The 16286-nt window shown below is 41.5% G+C and overlaps 1 protein-coding gene across 1 annotated transcript; it reads left to right on the forward strand.

The window, feature by feature from the left end:
* The first annotated feature begins 7761 nt into the window (after window positions 1–7761).
* Window positions 7762–14815, forward strand: LOC118403167. Its single transcript, XM_035801710.1, has 2 exons — window positions 7762–8528; window positions 13404–14815. Exon 2 carries the CDS (start codon window positions 13585–13587, stop codon window positions 14095–14097), a length of 513 nt encoding a protein of 170 aa, XP_035657603.1. The 5' UTR covers window positions 7762–8528; window positions 13404–13584; the 3' UTR covers window positions 14098–14815.
* Window positions 14816–16286: the final 1471 nt, after the last annotated feature.

The following is a 16286-nucleotide window of genomic DNA, read 5'->3' on the forward strand; positions in this document are numbered from 1 at the left end:
TGGAATAGAAGGTATAAACGTTACAGTGTTCGTGCGTTCCGTTATTGAAGCCCTATAAGGTACGAAACTACTTGTTATTGTGCCTCTATGGTGTATCAATGTTTATTTTAGACATTACATAATTCTATAAGTTATCATTAGATGTACTTTTATCCTTTTAACATTCGCACGATATGCTTGTTTGAAACCCTTGTTATTTTAGGCGTACACGGTACAAAATCACTTGTGATGACTTGTGACTCTATGGTGTTATATACACTGTATCAATATTTATTTTAGAGAATGTATATTTTAGAGTATGTCTATTCGTTATTGATGTCAATGAGTGTGCTTATGTCCTTTTACAAATCCCCTATAAACCTGTTGGATACTTGACTGTGTTATTTTAGGCGTAAACGGTACAAGACCCCTTGTACCTATATGGATTTTGATACACTATCAATGTTTGCATTAGAGGTTATATAATTCTAAGTATCAATGGAGGTGTTGGTATCTTATCTATCCGACAAGTCAGTTTTCATGATATCAGGGGTATACCTGTAGAAACCGGCCGATCTTTTTGTCAGGTGTTTGAGGTACGAAACTGGCTATTTTGGCATTGGATTTGTTGTGTTAATGTTTATAATAGGGGTTATATATATGATTCTTTATGTTATGGGGACAATGGGGGTATGTCCATCGATCTATACAGCCTGAATAGACAATGTTAAAGCTACCAAAGTGATAACATCAACAAACATACCTGCAGGGACGTTATTCTTCATGCATGTGTTATAGACACCTGTTGTGGATTAAAGTTATTCGTATAATGAAGAGATAACTTTATAATGGTGGAAATTCCAAATTTATTATATCTATTCATCTATTGGTTAGGGTGTGAAAGACATGCCGCCAGGGTGCCTAACTATATGGCTTTAAAACGAACTGACAGAGACAACTGGCATGCGGAGGTGCTTGGTGATTCTTTATCTGATTACTGTAAATGCAGAAATGTTCGCGGTGGATTAATGTTCGCGGTTTTCGCGGTGACCACTTTACCGCGAACTTAAATCCACCGCGAACATTTTTCTATAATGGTATTAGACTGCAGTCTATGGTGTTACCGCGAACTTAAATCCACCGCGAAAAGTCCCTTTTCCCGCTACCGCGAAATTAAATCCCCGCGAACTTAAATGCATTTACAGTACACAATTTTGATGGAACAAGGCGATAACAGTACAGTATGAGCTTTGTGTTCCTAGGGTATCATGGGTCTAGGGCTCGGATACACTTGTTAGAGCGCGGTGGTTATTAATACATGCATTTCAAGTCTATTATGGGACTTGTTCTATTGTCTTTCTACCCCCCGGGTTGCTTTGCCCTTATATCTTATATACTGGTTTTCTCAAGGCATCTGTTACAAATGTGTGGCCTAAGGGTTACAGAAATGAAGATGGGCGCCACCCCTAAGTTATCTGCTACTTCAGATGCAAGGCCAAATTGAACGTTTCCCTAACAAACAAACCTAAAATATTTTTCCAGCGACCTGCCGAGTCCCATAGAGACTTACGTGTAGCCTCTACCAGGCTCCGTGGATCGGTAGAATCATTATCCTCACCAAGCGTACTCTTCTGGCCGGCTAACTCCCCTAGCGTACTATAGACTCTATTTGTCCAATTTCTACAATAAGACCACCGATCCACGAAGCCTGGTAGAGGCTAACTCACGTGTACAACATAGCGCATTAAACCGCAGCAACTCATTACAAGTAGACCAATACGCAAGATAGTTCGGCTTGACCAGGAAAACTGAAATGCCTCCTCGGCTAATTTGGTTTGCCTTTCCGGTCGGAAGCGCGCTTCGGACGATTTACAATAAAACCTGTCGGTATCTTATTTCGTCCTGACGATCGTACATGTATACCTAAGGGTTACCTTACGAACAAGATGACAATGTGCAAACAACAAATTGGCTCATCTTAGTGTATTTAAAATGGTGTATGACAATAATTTCCACACTTAAAAAACAGTCGACTGGACGAATTGCAATTAAACTGCTGGGCTGAGAATCTTATTTCGTCCTGAGTGACGATCGTACATGTATACCTAAGAGTTACCTTACGAACATGATGACAAGCGTAAACAACAAAGCAGCTCTTGTAGTGTATTTAAGAGTCATTGCACGAGAAAACCAGGCAAAACCAGGCAGAGGCCGGAAGATGGGGGTCGGCCAAATCGACTCAAACTTTTTATGTGTGATAGGTATCTGGAACTATGAACAGCCATATAGTTAAAACCCTCCAGCTATTTTTCGTTATGGCGTTCTGGGACCCCCCTCAGGGACCCTCAAAAATCCAACAATTTATGCCTGAAAATTACTGAAATTTCGATGGCTATTCTAAAAAACCTGATTAAGGTACGAACAAAAGTTTTGCATTTCCTTATAGCATGGGCTCTTAAGTATTTCAGACCAAAAGTTGAAGATGATGCATTAAAGTTATGAGGGTGTGCTAGGGGGTTACCTGAACCATTGAAAGCAGAATTTTTGTCACTGTAAATTTTAGTCATTTTTAAGGCGCAATAAAATCTATGCCCAGCGGGTCTGGTGAATGGTTTTAATGTTGATAGAGAGAGGATCATCTACTTATTCAAAAACAATCGTCATCTAATTGGGCCATACATAACGCGAGCCGTGAGAGGGGGGTCTTCATGGGGATTTTTCGGGTTTTGGTCTGTAGTAAATCGAGTGATTATATTACTCTATGGGGGTTAAGTCATGGCGAATGTTTGCGAAGTTGTTTGTGAACCGTGCATGATTGTCAGAATATCATGATTGATTGGCAATATTAATTTGGGCTCCATATGGGGCATTTGGGGATACTATAAAAAGGAATTTTGCTGATTTTATACATTTTACTCTTGCTTTCTAATGTTATTAAACCGGCGTTTGTTCCTAAATTACTTTTTACCTACCAGCTATGTTGTGCATAATGAGAAGGCTCTACATGGGGGTTACCAGGACTCCACAATTGTGATACCATTTAATAGAAAGGGCACATGGATGCGGATCTACTTTATACATATTGAGAATCATAGAACAAGACCACAACAAAGGTCAAGATTAATGCTTTTGGGGATGGATACGTGTACATTATACTTTTTTTCATCAATACGGGTGCATTATAGGTACTGCTATTAATATATTTATAATAGACAAACAGCATTACATCAATGGTTTGTTAATATGCCTGACTATTCATTCACCACTTTAAGGTCATGCTGATTTGTGGAACTGATGTGAGTATACAAATACAGAAATGGCCGGAAAAAGTTGCCTTTATCATGTCAATATTCAATAATGCTATCTTAATGATAACTACATGTACATTGTACTTTGTTTATCAATTATTGTATACTATAGCGCACAATTTAGGTAACAAAGTGCTGTACATGATCAATTGCCATTCATTCATTACCATAAGGACAAACCAAAAAGAAAATCTATCACAAACGCTTTACATATAGAACCCCTTTAGTATCAAGTAAACTGTCGAAACGCAAATTCAAACGCAAAGGACAGTTCACTTTTGTTTAAGTGGTGATGTAGCACTTTTGTCAAAATTACGCTACGAACGAATGAATTAAAGTAAAAAATTACAAAAATTACAGCCAAGTAGCTTACAATATTGTACAAGCCTTTCAGTAGCACAGAGACAGTATGACAGCACTGAATTTGTGGCCACTACCATGGAGTCAATAAACTAAATTTAGATGGATAGAAGAGGAATGCGAGTGGCAGGCACTGCAAACACACTATATACTAGCATTGACTACATTCATCTTTTCATGTATAAAGATGTAAACTTGAGTGAACTGGCAATAACCAACGGCCTTGAATCATGAATGCTAAAGTAACTAAAACTTGTGTCAAACCATTTTCATCTGCCCGTTATAGACTACATGACAATTCCTTTCATACAGGTATCTGAAACTATCCTAGGCACATGCACATACATGTACCAATTGCTTTTTCATAGTTTTTTTTACCAAAAATTAAAAAAAGGCTTTCAAGAGATTTTGTACCCAATTGCAATATGTCTAGTGTTAGGTCCGACCAGAGTCTGTTGGCAATTACAGCTAAATGTTTAATCAGATTTTTTAAAAATCTAATGTACTTCTAAGTAAAGGATTCCGCAAAGACTTTGTTTTTGGCTTGTGGTGTGCACATCAATTCTAAGCTTTTTTCATTGTCAGAAAAAAACGTTTAGGTTTAAACCATACTGTAATTCATACAAAGCAGCTACAAAATGAGCAAATATATGCCGTAGATTGCAAACACATCGGCAAACGCAAATGTTTACTAATTACTTAGAATGCCAACATCAATTCCAAAGGTCAAACGAAAAGATGTGAAAGAACGACAATCAAGAATCTGTTGTTTGGTATATCATACTCTGTGTGTTTTGTCATCTGTTCAGCTTTCCTGACCACACCACCTCACCATAATCGATGCAAATTTTTCGGCCACTTGTTTTATTAGCCTACTCGGCACTCGCATCAGTTCCCTAATCAGTATGACCTTATAATGGTGAATGGATAGTCAGGCATACAACAAACCATTGATGTAATGCTGTTTGTCTATAGCAGTACCTATAGTGCACCCGTATTGATGAAAAAAATACACTTATCCATCCCCAAAAGCGTTAATCTTGACCATTGTTGTGGTCTTGTTCTATGTTTTTCTTTATATGCATGAAGTAGATCTACATCCATGTGCCCTTTCTATTAAATGGTATCACATTTGTGGAGTCCTGGTAACCCCCATGTAGAGCCTTCTCATTGTGTACAACATAGCTGGTAGGTACAAGTAATTTAGAAACAGATACCAGTTTAATAACATTAGAAAGCAAGAGTAAAATTGTATAAAATCAGCATAATGCCTTTTATAGTATCCCCAAATTCCCCATGTGGAGCCCAAATCAATATTGCCAATCAATTATGATATTTTGACAATTATACATGGTTCACAAACAACTTCGCAAACATTCGCCATGACTTACCTCCAATACAGTAATATGATCACCCGATTTACTAAAGACCAAAACCAGAAAAATCCCCATAAAGACCCCCCTCTCACGGCTCACGTTATGTATGGCCCAATTAGATGACGATTGTTTTTGAATAAGTAGATGTTCCTCTCTCTATCAACATTAAAACCATTCACCAGACCCGCTGGGCATAGATTTTATTGCGCCTTAAAAATGACTAAAATTTACAGTGACGAAAATTCTGCTTTCAATGGTTCAGGTAACCCCCTAGCACACCCTCATAACTTTGATGCATCATCTTCAACTTTTGGTCTGTAACACTTTAGCAACCATGCTATATGGAAATGCAAAACATTTGTTCGTACCTTAATCAGATTTTTCAGAATAGCCATCGAAATTTCAGTAATTTTCAGGCATAAATTGTTGGATTTTTGAGGGTCCCTGAGGGGGGTCCCAGAACGCCATAACGAAAAATAGCTGGATGGTTTTAACTATATGGCTGTTCATAGTTCCAGATACCTACCACACATAAAAAGTTTGAGTCGATTTGGCCGACCCCCATCTTCCGGCCTCTGCCTGGTTTTCTCGTGCAATGACTCTTAAGAAGGTGCATAACACTAGTGGTCATGCTGGAAAACGGTCCACTGGACGATTTACAATAAAAACTGGGCCACGGATGTCCGTATCTTATTTCGTCCTTACGATCGTAGATGTATACTGAAGGGTTGCCTTTCAAACAAGATGACATTACGCAAACAGCAAATCAGCACTTATAGTGTATTCTAGAAGGTGTACAACGCTGGTGGTCATGCTGAAAAACAGTCGACTGGACGATTTACAACAAAAATAGCCGAGAAACCTCGTGTCCTATTTCATTTTGCAGAACATGCCCGTGTCTTATTTCGTCCAGCATGTACGTACACGTGAGGCGGGACCTAGGCCTAAATGAGATTAAAATTGGAGGGTTTAGTAGTTGACGTCATAACGCCCACCACACACACAGGGATGTCCCTAGGTAGGTCCGTGTTTAACTTGTTAGGCTTAGGATATCCCCTTTCCTGACTGTAAGGATTTATACACACAAACTGTAGGCAGGGAAAGGCTAAATTTAAGTCTGGTCATGGGTGAAGTTGAATTGTTTAAACTGCAAGTCCTTAGGTGGGTTAGTGAAGAACTGGGGTACATTAGTACAGACATTAGTGCAGCTTTAGATTCAACATTTCTAAGATATTGTGTTATGATAATGTTCATGCTTGTTTGAATGTTCGAATGTACTTTTTCGTTAATCTTCAAGAAGTTGTTATGTCGGCTACTTTTTTTCTGGGACATGCACCCCGGTTTCATTCGTCGTTCTTTGGGAATTTATGGAGTTGTCTTGGAAAAAGTTCAGCTGTCCTATGAAAAGAAAAATATATATAGTTGTCGTAAATCTTTGTCGTCGGTCTTCCATATAGTCTCGCGAAATAAAGTGGCTGTAAGAAAATTGCGAACCGGCGCCCCATATAATAAAATTTAACCCCACTCGAAGTTTGCGAGGGAGTTACTGTTGGGGTGCATGCGATCGGGTCCAAGTACAAATTCCGCTATTCACATTTGACGCCAAAAGACATGTACTCTTATGTAATAATGGCTAGAAGCAAAATTGAATTCCTCTTTTTATCGTCATAGCACAATGCTGTTCCAAGGAGGCTCTATTCACTGGAAAAACTCCCTCGGTTTTACAATGCTGAATAAGCACGCCCGGAAAATCGCTCTCTATCAGGGGACTTTGGCCAAGTTAGGAATTAAAGTCAGGAGTTAGGAGTTAATTGGCCTATGAGTGAACTGACCGGCCGGCGGATACATGACAACTCATTTGTCCGTATTTGGCCAAATTCTTCTGTTTTGTCATTCAGCTGACACATCTGCTTAGAGACTACTCTCCAAGCAATGTTTTACAAAAATGCTGACATAAGCGCGCCCGGAAAATCGCCCTCAGCCCTGGTCCCTACACATGAATGTGTACAAAAGACATTCCGCGGGTTTAACGAGCCCCTTTCTTGTCTGTCCCGTTTCTAGGAACCATTCTCTACCGCCGCCCGCCCCGGATACGGGATTCTTAGGACATAAATCATTCATACAAGACACTTGTTGGATTCTCTACCGCTCTTGGGGAATTCATCTCATCTCACAGCCGCATCTGGTAGATCCATTTCTTTGTAGTCTCTCTCCCTCACTCTGCGTGACTCCATAGTTCACTGGAAAAATAGTAGAAATAGGACAAATTGGACATCTATGTAGGTCAATTCCTTTGTATAGTCGCCTCTTCCAGACTTCGAAGTTAGCTGGAAAATAGTAGCAATTGGACAGGTAATTTTCCTGAGGGATGAGCCGGCTGGAGGCAGTAGAGCTTGTGTCATATGGGAGAGATGTTACATTCTCATGGCCAATCATTCTCCTTTTTTTTTCTAACACCCATATCTCCGTAAGAAGATCTAGTAGTTTTAAAAGCCAGACAAAATCATTCATACATTATGATAATGTAACACTTATACTGCTGTCTATAATGTTTTTAGTTCTATGTGTAGTATAACCGTTAGATCATTTTGTTGTGTAATAGCTGTTGCAATTCAATGTGACATGTACATTGTACAATTGTCCAGTAATAATATTCATTCGTTCGTTCGTATGTTCATTCGTTCGTTCATTTATCCATCTATTCATTCATTCATTTATTCTTTCTTTCTGTTTCTCAGATCACCACCGTCTCGTGAATCCAGCAGACGCTCGGTTTCCTACAGGACTTTGCTGCGGTTGGACCCGGGTGAGACCGGAGTTGTGTTCCGCGTTTGAAGAAATATCTTTGTCTCACATTTCGGAAGCATCCTGTGGCGTTCTTTTGGGTTAAAAAGAGAACGAAATCGTGACTGGAAACTCGTGCTCGTAAAACAGAAAAGTAAAGCTGCGTTTCTTCAGCCCACATCCTCGTTCCGCAAGGAAGCGCGGGAATTCCGCTGTGATTGACAGCTGTGTAGGACGACCTAGCGGGGAGTGTGACAGAGGGTTAGGACTCGGGTCAGCTGAGCAGAGCTGAAAACCGCTTGTTGCTGGCAGGACCAAAATCCAGACTGTTGCCGGGCCCGCACAGGCCAGCTCCTCGGTACCAAGTCTAACAAACCGCCGAGGAAATTTTGCCTCAGCCACCTGAATTCAAGCAGGCAAAATTACCGAGAGGGTTACGTTTTCCAGGCGGGGATACAAGCTTACAGCGCCGAGGAATCCCAGCCCGAAGCCCCAGCGGAGTCGGGAGACAAGGTTAATAGCCAGGGTCGCGTTCTTTCACAGGAACTGCAACAGGAAACGTCGCTGGAGCAACGGCAACAACATCCCCAACATTTGACGGGTTCCGTGACTCACTGAAAACTCGACACAGAGCCCGGTAACGTTTCCTCCACATCTCGAATACCGTCTGCGAATCGGACGATCGACTAGTGACGGCTGCCTAGCAACCGACTGTGTGGAGGTATGTGAACATTTATGTCCGAATCTTTCCTTGTTGACGACAAGGAAGTTCAAACTATTTCTGCAACCTCCTTGTAAACTGTACATGTTTCTTTATACATCGGAATGTCTGTGTGCTAAGTTGTAACACTAGTGTTAACGCTAACAGAGGAAACCTATTCTGTATGACATTATGCAGAACCTACCCTGTCACTAGCGCAGTACGGAGTCTAACAAATTCAAAAACTGCTTTGGATACCAGCCCTGTTTTATATTGGGAAGTGTTCTAACCTGGTATCCAGCTGTACTATAGCCCCCGAGTCTCTTCTGTCCTCTTTACGAATTTACGGAGCTATAATACGGCTGGATACTAGGCTAGAAGTGTTCCTCTTTGCTTGTAAACAGGGCTATAAATGAGGAAGAGTTCGCCAGCATGCATGTTTCAGGAGTAGAACTTGAGCCATCGTTCCCACCCTAAATATGTCTATATAGTATAATATACGGCTGGATATAAGGCTAGAAGAATCTTAGAAGTGTTCCTCTTTGCTTGTAAACAGGCTTAGAAATGAGGAAGAGTTCACCAGCATGCATGTTTCAGGGGTAGAACTTGTCATGTTCCCACCCTAAATATGTCAAGTCGCTAATGGAAAAACCTGACGACTTTAACCCACGCGTTGACAGCTGTACTTGTACGTGGTAAAAGTTGCCTCCTGACAATCTCCAAGCAGACGTCGGGGTGAGAATTTGCACTTTTTTGAAAATTTGTTCTCCTGTTTTGAGCTCGGCTGTTGCGTTCGGGAACATGGAGTAGGTAGAAAACGTTCTGAATTCACCTCGCAACATCTGCTTGGAGGTTAAGTGTACGTGCAACACTAGCCTCAATCTCCAAGCAGATGTTGGGGAACACATTTGAAATTTTTTTCTCTTCTGTTTCTGAGACAGGCTGTTATAGTATGTAAGTTTCAACCAGGCTCTGCGGATCGCTAGTCAATCATACTACACTTAAAGTACAGTAATGTTATATTGACTCGTATGGCCGGACGACTCCCCTAGCGTACTCTATCTGTCCAATTTCTACTATTAAACCACCAATCCGCGGAGCCTGGTACGTAGAGGCTATGTTATATGCCAGGAACATGGTGAGTTCATCTCGCAACATCTGCTTGGAGATACGTGTTGTCACGCGCTCTTTTCATGGGGAACTGTTTAAACACGTATTTTCTACACCAGTAAGCAGAACCCACAATAGGGGCCTTGTTTTCTGGTCCTCATAATGTTGTCTTTCCATAAGCATGTTTTCGAAGTAATTCGACTACTTAAACGTCCGTAACGTAAACAACATGATGCGCATATGCACATGTATCTAAACAATGTGGTGCGCGTTATATGTTCATGTAGCTGGACAGCATAGAAAACAAAGGAGTGTTCACTAAAATTTAGATACTGTAAAATATAGTGTGCGAAAGGGAATAGTTAGGGATGTCCCTGTAGCTCAACTGGTAGCAGCCTCACAGTTAAGCTGCTGGTTACAAGTAGTTTGCTGGGTAGGGCATCTCGGTTGGGGCTGCACCCGTCTTTCGGTAGGAACGTAGAGTATAATATACCCTGCTACCGAATTTACAGCAAGGGAACTTGTTACGTGTTTTAGTCGTAGGTGCAAAAGATCTGCTCTCCAAGCAGAGGATCTGTTCCGGTTGTGTTTGACGTGTTTTAGGCGTTTTCGTACCGTTTTTCGTCATGTCCATTTGGAAAACACAGCAGGAGCCCAACCTCTTCTTGGAGAATACAAAACTAAGAAAAAAAGTCTGAAGAATGTTCTCTTTGTTAGTTTCCCATGACATGTTGTGACTCACTCGTGTGGTTTTGTCGCCTGGGAGTTCACATTCTCCAACTAAACCCGAAAGAATTTTGGCCAATCGTTGGTTTTATAATACGTGCCTATTAAATAAAATATTAAATGTTGAACCGGTATGCGCAACAAAACAGTGTGAATGAAAAGTCAATACCTCGGTGCACACAGTTTCTCGGTGAGTGAATATAACGAAAAAGAGAAAATGTTTGCTAGGAGTTTAATTTCTCGGTGGGAAAAAAATTATGTATTTGCAGTGGTTTAGATGTCGTGATTGAAACGAGGGGATTGGTAGACAGAGGACAGAGCAAAAATTTTCGCGAACTTAAATAAATCTAACGCGAATATTTCGCTCTTTACAGTACAGTATACAATTTGTAAATTTAAAGTCCCATAATCTCCAAGCAGATCCTGCGGTAGGATAAGATTTTCAAGAGGGTCTGCATGGGGGGTTCCGACAACGATTTACGCTGAATTCAGAAGAACCCCCTACGTATTACGCTAAATCAAGGAAGCCATTAACGCTAGATTTGGTCGCCTCGCTACGAATTACGCAGATAAGATGGTTTTCCCTACGAATTACGGGAAATAAAATGGGCTGCCTACGCCTTACGGAAAAGAGCATACAGACCCACTCTTCAATTGCATCCCTCCTTTCAGTCTCAAAGAATGTCAGGGAATAAAAGCAAACAAACTGATGCGGCTATAATAGCGATGTGACAGCCTACTCGTGTAACATCACATACCATTTTAAATACCATTAGTAATGGCATTCCGAACGAGCGAAGAAGTCAAGTTTACTGGGTGACGAAATGTCGAAGGTCACGGGGTCACGTGACCTGTGGGCGGAGAACACATTCCGCTGCAGTCGCGAGGCTGTTAAGGTAGAGGCTTTAATTTGGTGTGGGGCATGCCCCGATGCGGCCGAAGAAATGGAGGAGTTCCCCTTTCCCGTCAGGGTCATGCCTCCTCGTAATTTAGACTTGGCGCTCTGATCGGTCGATCGAATCGCGCCTAATCGGAGGGAGGTATAACGATATTCTATCTCAGATTCACAATACCCCCAAACCCCTTGCCTAGCCTCGTGTTTCCACAGTAACAAGTAAGGACAAGTAGGCAAACGATCGTTTAGCGCGGAAGTCAAGGACCGGTCATGACTTCTCGGTCCGGCCTTCAATCGTTAACTGAAAGTGGCTTATCTCCAAGCAGATGTAATAGTCGTGTTTGTTTTGAGCGTGCATTGTATTTGTACGTTTTTCTAGAGGTGCGCGCTATTTGTAAATGGCACTGTACCTGTAAAAAAACGCTCCACAACTAGAAAGGTAATATTTGCAAGCAAATACAGAATGTTACCTTCACATGTTGTAGTCTAACACTGGCAACTGTTTTGTTCATTCTTATTTGAACACATTTCTAAATGTAGTGACCCGAGCTCCTCTAGATCTGACATTTGCTACATTATGTAACCGAACACCACATGGTGTCTGCTACTTTACCGGTTACCATGGTGACAGCCGTCTGGTCCAGGTCGTTGACCTTATTTGTGCGGAGAAGAAGAAGAAGAAACAAAGCAAAAACAATATGTAGACTGGTTTATTGAGCAATATGCATAATAGTCCTCTTGGCAGCCTATGGGGCTGAATTACGAGGATATAACAATCATGAACAGTACAGAAAAACTTCATGAACGTTGTTAAAACAATAGTTACTACTTGAAATACAAAATCGACGTAATACAAAATTTGTTACGTTCAAGGAATCCCGCTATTTACAGGTTTGACTTTATACAGACTTTTAAAACAAGACAACTTTGTAAAAAAGAGTTCGTACGTCCGCATGAGGAGGCCATAATTGTAGTAGTGTAACTGAGAAGTAAAGTACAGCTAGAGTTCGTTAAGCGTTTCTACAATGGCCGGGATGGCGCTTGTCCTGTAGCGCTTTGACCCAGAAGGCTGCTGGTACTGTCCAGAGTTGCGTAGGTTTCTACCGTGCTGTTGGGCACGGGTGGGGGGCAGCCAAGAACAGAACCGTGGGGATTTCTCAACTTTGGTAGCAAAGTCAACACACAGGCTCCGACGGCGGTCTGATAGGCGTTGGAGATTGAGCTGTTCTAGCGTTTCTGAGTAGGAATTGTACCGGCGTCCAATGATCATTTTGCAGGCACGTTTCTGCACTCGCTCTAATATGTTCCCTTCTGTGAAGGTAACATAAAAAAATGTGCTCAAAACAAGTCCAACTGCAATATCTGCTTGGAGATTAAAGATAACTCAACCCATTTGTACAGTGTCATTATCAAGAGTGTTTTACATTTATTTTTGCAATGTATCTATTGTGACCTTTACTATAGCTAGTCTAGATACGTCATGCTTTCATGAATTTTCATCACATAAAATGACTTCTAAATGTTACTGGTACCTTATCATGTTAGAGTAATGTTTATCCTGTTTTTTTTTTTTCATCTTTGATAATTTTTAGCGTCAGCAACATTCATTTTACTGTACTGGCTTTCGGACAATAATAGACTTTGATCCCTGACAACCTTAGGACAACATAAAAAGTAGATTTTATTCCCGTTTCTTTTGTTTATATATATAGTAAATGAGATCGACACTATAGAATTGCACACCAATGTTTAGGAAGGGGGGTTACAACATCATTGCATTGTACAAACCACTGTGTGCACCATGTTGTTGTTTAGAACAGAAGTTAAGTTTGAGATGGTATTAGAAACTTTAATAGCAGACCTTGGAATTGTGTAGCTTGCTCTGCATAGTTCACACACACCAGAAATACGAATTGATGATGCAAATATGTTAAACAATTGGTGTGCATGTCATTTACATGAAGGTTTTGTTTTCGAGAATATGTTCACTGTTTCGGGGCCAAAATGATGCATAATAGGCCTTTACCAGCTGCACCTTGTCGTGTGTGTGCCGCCATAGCGTGCCAAGTCTAATCCCGCACAGACCCGGTACAGTGTCACACGGCCTCCCGTCCGGGGTGCAGGGATACACGTGTTTATTGTGCTTTCTTCTCTCCTCCTCTTAGGGTCTTTAAGGATTCTTAAAGGAGAGCCTAAGACATACGAAGTGGAAACTATTTCTTGAAGACGTTTGTTTCCAAGCAAGGATTCCTTGGCGGTGAGAACGGCGCCATCTTGACGACTCAAGACACAAGGAGTCGGAAATAAGAAGATATTTTCTTCAGCTAAACGTCTTCAAGACGCAAGATGAACTCCTCGAAGTGGTGGGGAAACCTGTGGGGCAAGTCCAAGTCCAAGAAGCAGTACAAGAAAGCTTTCTCCTCCGGAGCACCTCCCGAGACTGAAGGAGAAGACGTAGACGACGCCCAAGACGGCGGAAAACGCCGCAACGGCTCCTGGGACAACCTTGACGCCGGTGACCTTGACCTTCAGAAGGTCAGCCCGACCAACAACAAGGACGTCAGCCGGACCATGCAGGGCAGGATCAGGTCAAAGGTCAATCCTCATCTTGCAGACAGCTCGAACAAGATCATAAGGAAGTCGGACAGTTGTCCGTTTAGAAGGAACGTCGGGATCTCAAACTCCGGGCGGTTTAAGGAGCACAAGTACCGCATGGGCGTCTTCGACAGGCCGGACTTCTTTAGTGACCCCAGTAGCAACTCCTCCGAGAGACAAGACAGAGGGTCACCTAGGATGGGTACTCGGTCGCCGAGAAGGGAAGCCAAGCTACCACCGGCTCCCCTGGTGACTGACTTGTGACGTGAGACTGTTGTTTTCTTTAGTGTGGATTGAGATGCTACTTAGCGGTGAGGTAGTTGAGTGGTGAACAACAAACCGAGGGATTTAGAGGAGACTGAGAGCACCTGTCGGATTTTACTTCTCTTCCCTGGGAAAAAAATCGGCGCGACTTGTGACGACAGAGTTGTTGTTGTTGTCTCTTTTATGTGGACTGAAAAGTAGTTTCGTGGTGAGTTAGCTGATGGCAAAAAAACAAACGATGGGATTTGAGAAGCCACCTGTTCGATTGTTTTCTCCCGTGGCAAAATTGACGTATCTACGAATCTCAGAGCTGAAAAAAAAAAAAAAACTGACGCTCATTTTCGCACAAAATCCGCTGGATATTTTGTGTGATTTGCTGGAAAACTTTGGACCGTGTTTCAATATGGAAACAAAATTATGGAATGCTGGTTCTCAATCCCGTGGTGCACCTGGTTTAGTGGAAGATCTCGCGAGAGGTTAAAACGCGAACGAGACGTTCGATTGTTCTGCCATGACGTGATGAATGACCTTGTTGACCTGAGCTTTTACTCTTCAAGAGGACTGAAGAGGACTCTTGTCGGGTCTTTCGTACAATGGCCTCGCATTGTTACCAAGCTTGATCGAACAAGTTGTCAAGACGTTGAATGCGGATTTGACGTGTCTTTGTATTCAAGAAGAGGCCTTGAAAAAAAAAAGGAGAGAAGTCAACAGTGTGTGGCTCGCAGCTGACCAAATGTGCGACGCCATCTTTAAACATGGAGATGAATAAAACGTCGTCTGCGTTGCCTAGCGACATTTGCGTCCCTCTGGGGTCAACATATCCTTTTGAAAACCAAATATGGCCTTTGCAATTTGCTAATTGGGCTTTGAGCAGAGAAGCAGCAATTAAACAGCAATTTCTTACATTCCATTAATTGAGATGAAAGGTCACAGAACGCATGATTTCATTCTATTAGTTTTATGTGATGTCTGAGATGCTAAATATTAATGATGTTCTGTCAATGGAGATTTTCTTCGTGTTGTTTTCTTCTAATCTGGCATGACTTGGATTGAAAAGCCGCAGAGAGAATGATTTTATTCTATTAATTTGATGTTAAATATTGATGATGTTCTGTCGTAGGAGATTTTCGTGATGTAGTTTTGTTCTAAACTATTTGCCATCATGACATCAAGTTTGCATATTTTGTTAGGGATGGACCAGAAAGAATGATGGAGGAGGGGGGGGGGGGTCGTGAAAATGTTGCTGCAATTTAATCTTCAGACAGATTTACCAGTGGTATAAGATAGTATCACAGATGGCTAAGAAGTATAGCTGGCCAATGGGAGTCATCAGCCACTCCGGTAGCCAAACACACTCCTAGGCCGGCTTCACTCCTCTGGCAGCTTTTCGTACTATCTTGGGCTACCATAGGATTACTCTCCAAGTAGAGGTTAGGCTCTGGCTGTTTTTTTAACGTTTTTTAGTCGTTTTTATCGGGCTTTCTATTTTGTCATTTTTCTTGAAGTACGCCAGCCACAGCAAGATATTAAAAAAAATAGAAAGCCCGATAAAAACGACTAAAAAAAACGTTAAAAAAACAGCGGAGCCTAACCTCTGCTTGGAGAGTACCGTAGGATCTGCTTGGAAATTAGCTGCAATTTTTCGTTGTCGTATCTATTGCTCTGTCTATTTTTCATGACAATTTTACATCTTTTTTTTATGCCTGTATAACATTTTTCGTTCTCAGTCCGTTCGCTTTATCTTAACCTTGTAACATTTCTACTCTATTTATGAAAACTTTGCTGCAATTCCCTGGACGTTAAAAAGAGATTGTAAATAGTCACCTTTATAAATCCACGTTCTAGCTCTATTACAGCATATTTCTACTCGAATATCTTTCGGGAGAAGAAACATGATGTAACGGTTTATTTTGTTCACTGTATACTGTACAGTTACCAGGGCGGGCCCTTGACGATTATTCTCCAAGCAGAGGTTGGGTCGCGGAGATAGTAGTGGTCCTCGCTCCTCTCTGCGACCCAACCTCTGCTTGTAGATTGCTTCATAATAGCCTACGGTTATTTGGGTAACCCTGGCTGTTTTTCTTTCATACAGCCAAATAAGTTAAATCACATCAAATCAAAGATATTCCCAATTCTTCATTTTGCTCTCAAGACCCTCTCTCCATCTCAAGATCGTCCCTGGTCCACCC

This window comes from Branchiostoma floridae, chromosome 16, assembly GCF_000003815.2.
Source record: "Branchiostoma floridae strain S238N-H82 chromosome 16, Bfl_VNyyK, whole genome shotgun sequence".
In the NCBI taxonomy this organism is placed as follows: domain Eukaryota; kingdom Metazoa; phylum Chordata; class Leptocardii; order Amphioxiformes; family Branchiostomatidae; genus Branchiostoma; species Branchiostoma floridae.

What these genes read in the sequence shown, in the direction of transcription:
- LOC118403167 (XM_035801710.1), top strand. Translation starts at nt 13,585, where the DNA reads ATGAACTCCTCGAAGTGGTGGGGAAACCTGTGGGGCAAGTCCAAGTCC.